The sequence below is a fragment of the Plasmodium coatneyi genome, chromosome 3, assembly GCF_001680005.1.
Source record: "Plasmodium coatneyi strain Hackeri chromosome 3, complete sequence".
Lineage (NCBI taxonomy): Eukaryota > Apicomplexa > Aconoidasida > Haemosporida > Plasmodiidae > Plasmodium > Plasmodium coatneyi.
The window spans coordinates 407908-423840 of record NC_033558.1 but is presented as its reverse complement, the minus strand read 5'-3'; the positions used below and the strand labels follow the sequence as shown (position 1 = coordinate 423840).

The 15933-nt window shown below is 38.1% G+C and overlaps 2 protein-coding genes across 2 annotated transcripts; one reads left to right on the top strand and one right to left on the bottom strand.

Annotated features, from left to right (window-relative positions):
- Positions 1–3887: 3887 nt before the first annotated feature.
- On the top strand, positions 3888–4232 carry PCOAH_00004850 (SICA antigen; the record flags this gene model as incomplete). The annotated part of the gene is made up of 1 exon (XM_020057300.1): positions 3888–4232. One exon carries the CDS (start codon positions 3888–3890, stop codon positions 4230–4232), a length of 345 nt encoding a protein of 114 aa, XP_019912892.1.
- A 1077-nt stretch (positions 4233–5309) lies between these two features.
- PCOAH_00004840 (SICA antigen) lies at positions 5310–10200 on the bottom strand (the record flags this gene model as incomplete). Its single annotated transcript, XM_020057299.1, has 9 exons — positions 5310–5732; positions 6089–6150; positions 6224–6580; positions 6727–7708; positions 7880–8572; positions 8802–8905; positions 9181–9772; positions 9932–10035; positions 10143–10200. The coding sequence occupies 9 exons, from the start codon at positions 10198–10200 to the stop codon at positions 5310–5312; spliced, it is 3375 nt and encodes a 1124-aa protein (XP_019912866.1).
- Between the last annotated feature and the right edge of the window lie 5733 nt (positions 10201–15933).

The following is a 15933-nucleotide window of genomic DNA, read 5'->3' as shown; positions in this document are numbered from 1 at the left end:
AAAAAAAAAAAAATCCGTCTACCTATAAAATGAAAAGAAAATGGCGAGCACAATAAAAGGTAAGCAGGCAAATAAGGAAGCAACCGAAAAAAGAAGGGGGGCTTGGCTTACACTGCTTTTACTGCCTTTTTTTTATGCGCACAGTTGTCAATTTAGCCAGTTGTCCATTTCTATAGCCCCCACCAGCACATCAGATCACTTTACATGCGTTGATAACGTATATTATTTCCATTATGTTGTCTTCTTCTACCATCATTTGCCTTTCCCCTTCTGGTGATAGATGGTGTTGGCCTACCATTATATATGGTAGAATTGTCTGTTGAGTCCCCTATTGTTGCAGAACCTAGTGTTGAGGCTATTGTGGAATGTTCTCTTGATGAATATTGGGTGGATGTTTCTCCTGAAGTGTCGAAGTTGTGCTGGCTAGTAGATCCTTTTCTTCTTCCCTTAAATTGGTTACCAAACCAAGAAGATAATGGAGTATACTAATAAAGAGGAAGGAAAATGAAGACATATGTATATATATAAACATACATATACATATATGCATATACATATTCGTATATTCATATATAAGTACATATATGTAGACATATATATATGTACCTATACATATATATATAGGTTATATATAAATGTATATATGTCCACAGCATAGTCTATTCTGTTCTATATTTATTGTTTATATAAGAAAGAAATGATAATAAGCATTATTATTATATTATTTATAATTTCACTTTTAATTGTAATTATGATAATTACCTTATATAGAAGGAATAGGGCTGTGGGTAATACAATGGTTGCGAATGCGGAAGATACGATGGGAGCGGTGGGGGTAATGTTAGAGGCAGATCCAGTACTACTTTGAAGACCCTCAGAACCAAGTATGGACTCAGGTCCGTGTTGAAGTACCAGCTGCGATGGAGTTGCACCGTGTCCTGCCAATCCCGGAGCACACTTCAATATTAACTTCCCCGGATCGTTGTCCTCTGTGAACATTTTCTTAAGTTTCTCACAATATGTATCACCCTTAAAAGAAATCCTTTCACACTCCTGTTTTACGTCCTTATATATTGGAACAATTTTCTTTAAATAGGTACCATATTTATCAGTGCACTGGGAATCAGGCTTCAGTGCAAGGAACTCTACGGTTCCCCACTCCTGAAAATATTCAAATACCCCTTTCCTTTTTTTGAAGAGGTCTTTGTCAGTATTATTGGTGTCCACAATACTACAGTGGCGCAGTTTAAAGAAATTTTCCAACGCTCGCCCGATATCTCCTATTACCGCTGGAAATTGGTCCTCACTTAAGGCGTCCATTAATTCATTTCCCATCCAGTAGTACAAAAAATTGCAGCGCTGCCTATAGAGTCGTTGTTGTCTCGGTTTCATCTTCGATATGCAACAATACGCCTCCAGAATTTTATCCTTATAGGCTGCAATTCCGGAGAACTCGACCACTTTCTCCCCCAATATCTGTTTAGATGTAGTATCACATTCTTCACAACCACTCTTGAACTTACCATAGGTCTCTTCATAGAAGGACAATTTTTCCAAATACTCCTCCTACAAATGTCATTAACAAGGTGGGTACACATATACCTATATATACGTACATATACTTATATATATATGTTATATGTATTCATATGTACATATACATTCATGTATATATACTCATGAATGTACTTTTTTAAATGATAGAATTACCGACATGGTTGGTTCTACGGCCGCTGCTACCATTGTTTGTATGTGTAATCTTTTATTACATAATTTCTCTAAATAGCATTCATACGCATATATGAAGCAAAAAAACAAGGTGTACGCATCTCTATAATAATAATACTACACTTTTCTGCAGTATATATAATAAATTTATGTTAATATTGTTCATATATTTAGAGGATAAAAAAAGTAAGGAAAGCGTGAACATGTGTACAAGCATTCTATGCTTATTTCTTCTGCTGTTGTTGCTGTTGCGGCGTGTGATGATGATTACAAACATACACATGAGAAAACTTATTTCCTTAAGTATATATGCGCTGCTTAATTTTTCAAACAACAGGAACACACTATATATCTGTGTTCGAACATTTAAATCTATTTATTCAGAACAAAAGTATGAACAGAAGCCTTATAGTAACAAAATAGAGGACAGAGAAGAATTCCAATTCTTTATACACATTTCATTTATGCACTACACTATTCCACTGTGCATATTTATTCCAAGCGCTGTATTCTCATTCATAACTCCCCCATTTATTTCTCCTATATGTTAACACTACTTTTCCCTAAGCAAGAATTCTCAGCGTGCGCTATTCATTTATGTACATCTGTTATTTTAAGGTCATCACTCAAAATTAATGATGTCAATTATTCATTTTGAACGTAAACCATTGGCCTTTTCCCAAGTGTATAAATATGCTAACATTTACTGGAGCAGCTATGTTTACAGATCGAATTAACTAAACATTATATAAAAAAAACTTCAGGAACTATGTATGAATAGATATGTGCGCTCTTATATAGACAATTTCCACAACATAATCTTCCACTCTCCGCTTATTATTGCTCAGGAATAGCAAACTTCTCTTCCCCTTCCTCTTCTATTCAATTATAGGATGTCAAAAAGGTTAAGGAATTCAGCAAAGTTAAGGACCTTAAGAAGCTATGCAAGATTAGGCAACTTCAAGAATTGGAATGTTCCATGGGTTTAGGGTTTTGTGTTTAGGGTTTTGTGTTTAGGGTTTAGGGTTTGGGGTTTAGGGTTTGGGGTTTAGGGTTTGGGGTTTAGGGTTTGGGGTTTAGGGTTTGGGGTTTAGGGTTTGGGGTTTAGGGTTTGGGGTTTAGGGTTTGGGGTTTAGGGTTTGGGGTTTAAGGTTTGGGGTTTAGGGTTTGGGGTTTAGGGTTTGGGGTTTAGGGTTTGGGGTTTAGGGTTTGGGGTTTAGGGTTTGGGGTTTAGGGTTTAGGGTTTAGGGTTTAGGGTTCAGTTTTCAGGGTTCAGGGTTTAGGGTTCAGGGTTTAGTGTTCAGGGTTTAGGGTTTAGGGTTTAGGGTTTAGGGTTTAGGGTTCAGGGTTTTTAGGGTTTAGGGATTAGGGTTTAGGGTTTAGGGTTCAGGATTTAGGGTTCAGGCTTTAGCGTTCAGCCTTTAGCGTTCAGGCTTTAGTGTTCATGGCTTCAAGATTTAGGATTCAGGACTTAAGGTTCATACATTTAGGTTTTTGGGTTCAGGGTTTACAGTTTAAGTTTTAGTGTTCAGGGTTTAAGGTTCAGGATTTAGGTCTTAATTTTAAGGGTTTAGGGTTAATGGTTCAGGTTTTAAGGTTCAGCATTTATTGTTCAGTGTTGAGGGTTTAGGGTTCGGGGTTCAGTTTTTAGGGTTTAGGGTTCAGAGTTCAGGATTTTAGGTTTCGGGGTTTAGGGTCTAGAGTTCAGAGTTTAGGGTTAAGGCTGTAAGGTTTAAGGTTAAGGGTTTAGGGTATATGATTTCACATTTTGATGTGTGTTTTTAGGATTTCGCATTTTATACGGTGTGTATGTAGTATTTCGCATTCTAGGGATGTGTGTGTAGGATTTCGCATTTTAGGGTTTGAAGTAGTAATTACTGTTGCGTGTGAACAAACATTTAACACGCGCATGAAAGAAACATGTTCTCTCCCTTTTTTTTTTTGTTCAGTACTTTGGAATGCTTAGTAGGGGAACAAAACGTTACAGAAGAGCTCCTAAAGCACTTGGTCCATCCTTAGAACAGCAGATTGTTGACCATGTGGACCAACCTGGTCCACGTGAATATACCTTAGTAAAGGAAAGATGATCTCGTTCTACGCCTATAAAAAGGAGGAAAAAGCGGGTTCCTGGTCATCGTCGCCGTGGTGTACGTCGCCGCATGATTATTGATATTCATTTAGAAGTCCTAGGCGAATGTCAAAAAGGGGGCCTACATTCGACGAAGGAAGACTTTTTTGAAATTTTGGTTCAAGAATTCATGGGAAATGAGTTCATGAAAGAAGACTTCCTTCCTAAGGGAAGTGTTCCTAGGGAAGAGGTTCCAAGTTCAGGTTTCGGGTTTAGGGAAGACGACTCTGTTCCTAAGGGAGAGGTTCCTGAGGAACAGGTTCCAAGTTCAGATTCCGGGTTTGCGGTTCCAGGTTTAGGGTTTAGTGTTCATGTTCCTGAGGGATGTGTTCATATGGAACAGGTTCCCAGTTCAGATTCGGGGTTTACGGTGTAGTAAATATTTTTTTTTTTTTTTTTTTTTCGTTTTATATTGGATGAAAGTGTTTACGTTCATGAGTAATTAATATAAGTGCATGTGAAAAAAATTTTCCCCACTTTATTTTGATTTGTTCGGTAAAATTTTTTTTTATTGAAGAATTAAAAAAAATGCTTATTCATTCTGTTATAAAATTTTTATCTTAATAATTTTTTTTGTTCTAATAATTTTTTTGTCCTTTTTTCCTAATTCCAATTATGGACATTAGAAAAAGTTCTACCAAGTTGCGAGAATTTGCGCGGGTTCGCGCATAGGTTCTCGCGGAGGAGATTCACGCCCCCTTCTTCTTTTATGGTTATACACATCTGTTAGATGCACAGTTCACACAGAACGGGAATAACGAAGTTTACATGAAATAGAGATGAAGCTAGCGTTCTTTCCCATTTTTTTAATTATAATTTAAATGTAATATTAGTCAAAAAAATATTGTCCAAAAAGAAATAAATGCTCTAATAAAAAGTTGTCACACATAAAAAATTGCACAAAAAGGGGAAGTTGTCCAAAAGAAAAAAAGAAATGTGCCCTAATATAAATTTGTCACACAGAAAAAATTGCACAAAAAAAAAAAAGAAGAAATTTGTCAAAAAAAGGATGTCCTAATTAATTTGTCACAGAAAATTAGCCAAAAAAAAAAAAAGCATTTGAAGGAAAAAAATTTATGAAAATAAAAAACTATAACAAAAAAATTCTAATGAACATATATTTTGGATCTTCAGAATAAAAAATTTTCCCAACACATCTGTGAACTGGGAAAAACTTTTTTCCCAGCTTATATTGACCACACATGAAAATGGACACTTTCATACAATACAAAAAAAAAAAAAAAATATATTTACTACACCCTAAAACGCGGAACCTGAACATGAAACCTGTTCCTTAGGAATAAAGCCTTCCTCCCTAAAACCTAAATTTGAACCTGAACTTGGAACCTGTTCCTTTGGAACACCTTCCATAGGAACAAAGTCTTCATTCCCTAAACCCGGAATCTGAACTTGGAACATGTTCCTTAGGAACATGAACCCTCAACCCGGAAACTCAACTTTGAACCTGTTCCCTAGGAACATCAACCTTAAACCCGAAATCTGAACTTGGAACCTCTTCCTTAGGAACGTTTTCTTCTTTCATAAGTTCAGATCCCATAAATTCTTGAACCAAAATTTCAAAAAAGTTTTCCTTCGACGAATGTAGGTCCCCTTTCTGACATTCGTCTAAGACTTCTAAATGAATATCAATAATCATGCGGCGACCTACACCACGACGACCAGCACGACAGCGACCAACATCCCGTTTTTTCCTCCTTTTTATGGGCGTAGAACGAGGTTTGCATTCCTTTACTAAGGTATATTCATATGGACCGTCCTGGTCGTCCACATGAGCAAGGGGTTGTTCATCTAAGGGAGGAGAGGTTAAGTGTTCCTCTCTTCTATGACGTCGTCTTCGCTTACCGAGGGTAAAATACTGAAAGCAGAAGGTAAAAAAAAAAAAAAAAAAAAAAAAGGGAGAAAATGTTTCTTTATTAGGGGTGCAAAATATTGTTCACGCAACAGTAATTACTACTTCAAACCCAAGTGTGAAATCCTACACTGTTACCCTAAGCGTGAAATCCTACACACAGCCCTAAAATGCGAAATCCTACACACTCCCTAAATGTGAAATCTTGCACACCCTAAGTATAGAATCCCGCAACTCTTAAGTATGAAACCCTCCCCTTTTTTTTTTTTTTTTCTTTTTTTTTTTTTTGTTCTTTTTTTTTTTTTCTTTTTTTTCTTTTATTTTCTTTACCTTCCAAAGGAGATAACTCATTGCAGACATACCAAGGAACACAGGAATGGTAGGAAGGTATGGGGTAAGGAGGTCAGAAGGGTTATCCATCTTTCTATGAACTGGTTGAAGGGGAAGGGAGGTGGCACCGCCACCCGCCCCTAGACGACCTTTTGCTGCTGTAGAACCTGTTCCAAGTGATGATGGTGGTGCTATTGGATTATTATCCGCCGCTTTGGGTAACTGTTCCTTATTGGAGCCTTCCTTAACTGGCTCATTCAGCGTGGTACTCTTTCCACCATCCTGATCATCCTTAGTAATGCGTGTACCAGGATCCTTAGGAGTTAAAGTTTCGGAACTAGGAGTCTGAACACCAGCACCATCCTGGCCACTCTGACTACCACTTGTCTGTTCCGGTTTAGAGTTAATATTGGGAGGGTTTGGTGTAGATGGGTGACCATCATTAGTTCCAGGTGAAGTATCAACTTCTCCTGCTTGCTTCGTCTCGGTGGGGACCTGTGAGCCGGATCCAGTCTTTTCTCCACCTAAGAAGTAAGTCAAGATGACGGGGAAGTGTTGTTTTTAGTATATTAATGAGTGGTATTATGTAGGATGTTGTAGGTCCACCCTTCCCTAGTTCACATTTATTGGAAATGTCCGCTTTTTCATTTTTATTTTTACGATCCTTAACCTTGACCTGGACCTTGAGAATTGCTAGATCCTGAAGGAGTTTGGGTGTCAGTACCAGTACTTGGAGTGTGGGCATCCTTATGACCTGGAGGTAGAGTACCACTGCCCTTCTTTTCACTATCCTGTAATGCAGGACCTGCAATGACAGTAGTGCCAGTGTCAACCACAGTCACATGTGATGTATGCTTATTTCTGGCGGCAACTTGGTCCTCCTCCTCGTCCTGACTGCTACGAGTATGATTATCGCTGCCATCATTGTCCAGACCAAGGCACTTTAGGGCCTCCTTTTGGCCACCAACCACTTCATTGCCATTTCCACATTGTACAGAATCTGACTTACCTGTATTACTTGGGGTAGTTGCACTCCTACCTGCTCCTCCTGCACTTGGTAGTACAACCGGTTTCGTTGTGGCAGGTTTAGTGGCAGCTGGTTGTGGTGGTTCAGGTCGGCATATGGTGTCTATTTCTTTCATAGCTTCCTTCACTTCCGTTTTTGCGTTTTTATCAGTGAACATCTTTTTCATTCTGTCCTCTATTGGATTTCTGTCCCCTTGGCTTATTTTGCAAGATGTATAACCCTCCTCCCTGATGCACAATGGACACAAATCACCTTCAGTACTGCATGGGGATATTCCTTTTTTAATTTCTTCACTCTGCTGAAAGGCATGAGTTATGCCTTTTTCTATTTCTTCCTTCTTGGCTTGACATTTCTCTTTCATTTCATCAGCGAATATATTCAATAACATACAAGAGAAAGTTCGGTGAAATATGAGGTTATCGTCTTTCTTCTGTGGACTATTGTTTTGGTCAGTCCCCCTTTCAATTTTATATATATGTTCTAAGCCCCTAACCATGATTTCACAAGCCTTTTTGTCTGCCCCACTGAGGCTCGTACAGTGCTGATCCATTTTTTCACTTTCGTTAAGTGTATCCTTAGAGAGTCTTTCCAATAATCCCTTAACGTCGTCCTTCCAAAACTTTTCCTACATACAAGAAAAAAATGGAACATATATATACATACATATATATATGTGAATACTTATATATAGTGCACAACATGTGGTTTTGTACTTCCCCAATATAAGGGCGGATAATATATGCACACAATATCCATGGTTCTATTATTAGACACAGTGGACAATGTTGTTCCTTACCCAGTCTTGATACGTTCCGCTATTGTCTTTTCTGTTTTCACCCCACCTATGGTATATACACTTTACGCGATCACATAATTCCTTATTTAGAGAATTTATATCAGTTAGAATATCCAGAGCTTTCTCTATTTCCTTCTTTTTTGGGTCAAACGTCCCCTTGTCGAACACTTCCTGCACTTTGGGCCCTATATCATCTTTGTTCTTATAGCAACTATCATCTGTTCTCCGTAGGTCATCATTCACGTCTAACGTGCAAGTTAGATTAGGTTCCCTTTTACATTCAACACAATCATTCTTCTGATTAGTTTCCTTATGCACACACCATTCCTCTTTCTTTCTATTTCCGATTTCAAATACCTTCCTTATGGTCTCTTCCGTGATATTACAGGGGGATTTAACCTGCTGTTTCAATTTGTCCGCATAGGCATTCAGAAACAAGCAATACATAGTTTGACTTGTTAGCCTATTATTCCTTGCTTTCTTCTTGTTCTTCTCTGTCTCACCCTCTTGAAGCTGATAAATGCCCTTTAAACCTGCAGTAATTAATTTACATGCTTTTTTATTAGCATCATCATCTGACGCATCTTTCCCCTGAAAGTTCTTACACTCATCCCCCATAGATTCACTATTAGTGGTCACAGCTTCAGACAGCTCCTTCAGTCTACTTATGGCATCTGGATTCCAAAATGGACACTGCGTACAAAAAGGAAAGGAGAACAAAAAAGAAGAACGGAATACACACACATATATATATACATACATATACACATAAATATACATATATACATATATATATACGTACATATATATACATATATACATGTATATAATTTATAGCTGCCCCTTTCCATTGTTTCATTTATAAGACATAAGGTTCACTGAAATAAAAAGTTGACCATAGCAAATAGCATTGTTTACTTACCCAGTCCCGTTTTACCTCGGCATTATTTATTCTGTCCTCGAACCAATTATGTGCTATGCACTCCAAACGTTCACATAGTTTATCCTTCTTGGTGCAATCTCTGCCTATGGAAGAAAAAAAAAAGAAGAAGAAAGGGGGGAAAGGGTGGGGGTCAGGATAGAAAATATATGAACTGGCTTGTGCATGATAATGGGATGGTATGCTCGTATGTTCGTTAACTATCGTATGTCCTGTTCCGTTATTCCTGTTGTCCGGTCCGGTTCACCCCCCTTGTCCAGTTCACCCCCCTTGTCCAGTTCACTCAGTATCCGGTTTCCTTTCCCCCCCTTGTCCGGTTCAGTGATGGTAGGTTCGAGAAAAAAAAAAAGATTTTACTTACATATGCTCTTCAGAGTTCGTTTTACTCTGTCATCCTTCCCAAGTAACCCTTTTACTTTGTTTTCTATATTATTATGGTCGTCCATGCACCCTTTACTTCCATCTGCATCCCACAGATTGTCTTTCACGTCTAATGTGCAAGTTAGATTCTCTTGCCTTGTACATTCAACACAATTACCGTTATCCTTGCACCACGTTTCGCGCTTCCTCGCTGCGATTTCAAAGGCTTTTTTTATGCCTTGTTCTACATCACAAGAAGTTGGTTTCGGTTCCTTTGCATCCTCCTTCAATTTATTTGCGTAAGCATTCAGTAGAAAGCATGACATAGTTTGACCAAATTGTTGGTTACGTTCCATCTTATTTCGTTGATCAGGATCATCCCTCGTCCACCCCCCAGATTTCCCAATCTTATATATGTGTTCCAAACCTTTAACAATGTATTCACAAGCTTTTCTATTTGCTTCCTTATTTGATGTGCCATCTGTCTTCTGACCAGTGTCTTTGCATAGATTATAGTCCCCTGTCTCTGTATTGGTCATAGCCTTAGACAGACTTTCCAGTCTATTTTTGACGTCGGTATTCCAAAATTGACACTGCACAAATGGAGGAAGAAAGAAGGAGAAACAGAACATATATGTACACTCAATGTGCACAAAGGGTTCGTGGTAGCTATTTCCTTCTTTTCTATTATTCATAAGGAATACTATTCCTTATAATGCCATTAACTATTGCGAATAGAGTTTTTCCTTTACCCAGGTTTGTTTTTGATAGGCCTTAGTTATTCTGTCATTAAACCAATTAGTCGTTACACATTTCACACGATCACATAGCGCAGTATTCATGCTGCAGTCTTCAACTACAAAGGAAGAAAGCCGGGAACAAACAGTGAATGAGAGTGGCAAGGAAGATAGTGTGTATGAATGAGTAGTAGTAAAGTAGATTCTTCTCTTCTTCCCCTTCTACCCTTCCTTCTTTCATCTTTTCTTCCTTTTTCATTCTCCTTTCTTTCTCTTTCTTTCATTCTCCATTCATTCTCATTTTTTCTCATTCCTTTTCGTCCTTCTCTTTCTTTCTCATTCTTTCTCCTTCTTTCTCTTTCCTGTCACTTTCCTCTTTTTTTTTTTTTGATGCACCCTTTCCACGCTGCACTTCGAGGGTTCTCCCCCTTGTCGGGTCGGACCGTTTGTCCCGTTGGACCAGGGTTGTCCGGTTTCCTTCCCCCTTGTTCTGTTGGACTCGGATTGTCCGGTTCTTTTCCCCTGTTCGGTTCCCCTTGTCCACTTCCCCTTGTCCACTTCCACCTTGTCCGGTTTCCTTTCTCCCTTGTCCGGTTTCCTTTCCCCCCTTGTCCGTTTTCCTTTCTCCCCTTGTCCGGTTTCCTTCCCCCCTTGTCCTATTGCACCTTGTTAGGTTTCCCCTTGTCCGGTTGGACCTCTTGTCCGGATTCATTTCCCCCTTGTTCAGTCTCCCCCATGTCCGGTTGGACACGGGTTGTCCAGTTTCTCCCCTCTCCAGTTCCTTCCCCTTGTCCGGTTGGACCCCGGTTGACCGGTTGTCCCCCTTGATTGGTTGGACCCCTTGTGCGGTTTACCTGTCTACGAGGAGTTTTTCCTCCAACAGGCACAGGTGCCTCCTTTAATTTATCGGAGGTAACCTACTCTTCTCGAGGAATCTTTCCCTTACAAACCCCCATTATTCTTTTAAACATCAGACGATAAACCTCGAATCATAAACCCAAAATCATAATTCCCATACACCTAAATACTGGAACCTAAATCATGAACCCTAAACCCGAAATCCGAATTCCTATAACCTCAAACCCTGACCTCTAAACCCCAAATCCAACTCATATACACTAATGGATGAACCATAAACCCTAAATCCGAATTCCTACACCCTCAAACCCTTAACTCATAAACCAAAAATCGAATTCCTATACCTTTAAACCCTAAAACTTAAATCTTCAAAAACCTAAACCCTAAATCCTGAAACCTAAACCCTAAAACCTAAACTCGGAATCCCTAAACCCTAAATCCATAAACCGTGAACCCTAAACCCTGAAATTCGAATTCCTCCTAGTACAAACACTAAAACCTAAACCCTAAACCCGAATTCTTATATCACAAAATTCTGAACCCTAAATCATGAACCCTTAACCATAAACCCTGAACTTTGAACTCTAATTTTCCAATTATTCTGCACAAACAACACCTCCTTTCCACCTTCCCTGAACCTTAAACCTAGAAACACGCTTCTTTTTCCTTCTTTTCCCTTATTTCTAATTCTTTTCATTCCTTCTTTCCTTTCCTTTTTTCTTCTCTCTTTCTTTTATACATCCTTCGGATTGACTCCCCCCAAGGGGGTGGCTAACGTAGCAGGCCACATTGTTGTTCTTATACCCTGAACCCTTAAGCTTAAGTGCGAAATCATAAAATCTTTGGCGCGAAATTTTATACTCCGAAATGCGAACTCCTACACATTCTAAATAAGATATCTTACTCCCGCCAAATGCGAAATCCTACACATACACACCCTGAAATGCGAAATCCTATACACACACACCCTAAAATGCGAACTCTTACATACACACCTTTACTCATTCTTTCACCTTTCTTTCTTTTCTTTATTTTTAATACACCCTTCGGGTATATCACCCCCCTGGTGTCGTTAATCACCAGGCCACATTGTTCTTCTATAACCTAGAAAAACACTTGGGTCACATACCCATAACAACCTTCATTCTACAACACTTACAACACTATTCTACAACCCTTACAACCTTAATTCTACAACACTTACAACATCATTCTACAATCCTCAAAACCTTCATTCTAACATCCCTCATACACCTACACCAACACCATCTCCGTTCATTAAAATTGTTGCTATCTATTAAATTTTTTTTTTTTTTTTTCTTTTCTTCCCCTCTAGGAGGGTAATGTTCTACTTACCCTGTGTTTGTGGTAGGGCATCCTCCATGGCTTTGCTCACAGCTTCCTGCACTTTTTCCTCTAATTTTACATTTATGTGTTCATCCCATGAATCTTCTTTCCTTCCTGCTCCTCCACCCGTACCTACAAGATCCTTTACCTTATTCGCTAAATCTTGCAGATCATCCCTCCCTGAAGTTACAGTGTCCTTGTCGTCCTCTAGAGACAGGTTTTCACTATCGTCGATGACTGTTATTTCTAAATTCTGTAAGGTTGTTTGGTCCAATTTCCCTTCCATTTGGCAAATTCCCTTGTTTTGTACTTCGTTACTGATTGTGTGCAATTTGCTCTCTTTTTTTTTTATTTTCGGTAACTTAACACCATATCCGTCTTCCGTATTAAAATCATCTATCCCCTTCTTAATTGGTTCCCACATGAATCTTTTCCCCAAATATAAACTTCCGAAATCCACATCCTTACAGAATTGATTCCCACCCGGAATTTGCATCTTTGTCCTCATAGTTTCCCTACCCTCCTTAACTGTTCCTGCTACTCCCTTTAATTTACAATGTTTTCCTAACATGTTTATCATACTTACTTTTCCAATTAAACATCTATAATAAGAGTGTAGTTGCTCCTCTGCCTCAGTTTCACCCTCCTCTCTTTCTCTTTTTTCCCAAGTGATGCGCCTTAAGTTGCCTGCCTGTCCGCCTTCGTATTTTATCTTTAATCCATCTATCCAGAAGGATATTCTTAATAAAATTTTACATAACTCTCTTTCCGTATTCCCCGTCACCTTCTTACACATATCCTGATCCTGCTGTCCATCCTCCTCTATATTAAACATCATGTCGAGGGAGAATCTCTCCAACTTTTCCCATATTTTGTCCTACAGAGTAAATTAATGTGAACACATATATGTGTACATCTTTTTTCCATTTTAAACTAAATTATGGAAACTTCTTCAATATATTATTCTTACATTATATCATTCTACAACTTTTCTCCTTTTTTCATATATTTAAAAAGAGTTCATTTACCCCAAAGTTGTCCAAATCCTTGTTCATCCCCTTTGCCATAATCCATTTTGTTAATAATGTAGTGAAGAATTTGTGCTGCCGCATGGCGGCTGCCGTCTTTGCTGCTGTTGACTCTGGTCCTGCCATGTTGCCCACATTATTCTTTGGATGGTGTTGGTTCGGTGATGACCCCTGTTAGTGATCCTGTTGGTGAACCCATTGGGACTCCAGTCCCTACATTCGTGCAACCACTATTATTGTTCGAAAGACCTAATGTTCATAGAACATTGATTTGTTCTGTTCTGCTCAAGGGAATGCACAATCTTCCTTTCCCTTCCTTTCCTCCTTCCTATGCACATACTGCATTCTGTAAAGAAAAAAGAAAGAAAGAAAGAAAGAAAGAAGAAAGGAAAGGAAAAGAATTACCCTCCCTTTATTTCCTTTTTTTTCCTTTCCTTCCTTAAAAAAAAGGAAAACTCCATTCTTCTCTTGTACAATGCATTATTTCTTCTAAAAAAAAGGAGGAAGGAATTATGCACCTTTTCTTTTTTTTTTAACCTTCTTTTTTTAACCCCCTTTTTTAACCCTCCCTTTTTTTCCTCCTCCTTTTTCCTTCCTTATATTGTCGAAATAAGGAAGAACAGGAAACTTAAGCAGAAAATTCATCTGCATGCAACCTTCCTTCCTGTTTTTTCTTCTCCTTTCTCTGAAAATGAACGACCTTCCCCTACTCTCCTCCTTTTTTTTCTTTTTTTCCTTCATCTAAGGAATTTTTTTTTCTTTTTCTTGTTTTTCTTTTCTTTCTTTAGGGAAAAACGAAAGGCAAAAAATTCTTGTATGCAACCTATCCCTGTTCCTATACATTCTACCTATGTACTCCCCCTTTTTTGCATTCTATTAAAGAAAAAAGAAGAAGGAATTAGGCACCTCCCTTATTTTTCACTTAAAAATTTCTTCTTTTCTTTCCACCCTTTTTCTCTTCTATTTCTTTTCTCTTTCTATTCTAAAAAAAAAAAAAAGCAAAAAAGTAAAAAAGGAAGGTGAGTAATCCCTTTTTTTCTTTTTTCCTTTGTTTTCATTTTGTTTTCTTTTTTTTCTTAACTTCCTTCCCATTTATTTCTCTCAAAAAAAGGTGACGGAGAAACCTTCCCATTCCTTCCTTCCATATACACTATACATCCTTTCTTAAAAAAAAAAAAAGTAAGGCACAAGAAAAGTGAGAAAACAATCTTCCCGTTCCTTCCCCACCCTCCTTTTCCTTTTCTTACATACACTACATTCTTATTAAAAAAAAGGGAGAAAGGGAGAAGAAATGGAACAACCTTCCCTTCTCCTTCTTTCCATATACACTACATTCTCTTAGGTAAAAGGAGGAAGAAGGAAAAAAACTTCCCCTCACTTGTACACTGTATTCGCCTTAAAAAAAAGGAAAAACCCCCCCTGGTTAAAGGACATAGGACTCATGTTCAGGGTATGAATGTGAGATTCGTGGTATAAGAGTAAGTTTCAGAGTGTGGTACAAGGGTTAAGGGTAAGTTGGGTTCCGGGTTCAAGATCCCAGTAACAGGATGAAAGTGCAGATTCCGGGTTTTAGGCAGGAGGACCTTGTTCCTATGGAAGGTATTCCTAAGGAAAGTGTTTCTAAGGAAGGTGTTCCATGTTCAGATTCCGGGTTTAGCGAGGAAGACTTTGTTCCTACAGAAGGTGTTCCTAAGGAACAGGTTCAAAGTTCAGATTCCGGGTTTTAGGGAAGAATGACTTTGTCCCTAAGGAAAAAATTGTTAGGGAAGGTGTTCCAAGTGAAGATTTCGGGTTTTAGGGTGTAGTAAATATTATTATTTTTTTTTTTTTTTTTTTGTTTTGCGCGAAAGGGTTTACGTTCATGTGTGATGAATATAAGTCAAAAAATGAAAAATTTTTTTCACTTCATTTTGATTTGTTTTGGTAAAATTTTATTTATTGATGAATTAAAATGTGTTGATTAAATTTTTTTTTGTTATAGTTTGTTATGTTTGTAATATTTTTTTTTTCGCTTTTTTTTTAAAATACGAAAATACTTTTTTGAGGTGGGTAAGCACTTTCCTTTTTTTCTTTAGGAGATTTCCTCAGGAGTATTCTTCCCTTATGCAACTATTCATATATATAAAGCGGAAAGAATGGGGAAAAAAGAAAAGGGGAGAAGAAGGAAGAAAAATGTTATTATGTTCCTGTACACTGTATAAATTATGCGTTTCTTTATGTTCTTTCGGTGTCCACTTATTCAATGTTACATACTATGATAACTTATATTCTGCCCTTGTTGCTGCTCCTGTCCTCTTCTATTATTACTATTTGCTCTTCCTTCCCTGGTGGATGATCGTGCAGTATATGCTGTGGAGTATTCTGTTGAATCAAATGTTGAAGCTATGGTGGAGCTATCTTCTGTGGAAACATCCAAGTTGTTTCCGGTGGATCCTCTTCTTCTATTACTTCTTCCTCCTCCTCCAGAAGAGTGGTTACTAAACCAAGATGGTAGGAGATTATACTGAAGAAAGAGGGGGGTGGAAGGGTTAAAAAGAAAGATGTTTAAAGGTTAAGGGTAAAGAGGAAAGGTTTAAGGGAGTTAAGACAGGAATTAGAAGACAAGTTAAAGGAAGGGTCTAAAGGGTTAAAAGGGAAAGGGGTTAAAAGAAGAGAGGTTTAAAGGAGCATGTGTATTACACACACACATATAATGTAGTTTCTTCCTTATATGTAGTGTTCTATATAAAAATAATGGTTGTGTGCAGGTTCAGTTATATTTTCCATATTTCAGTCGTAGCTGTA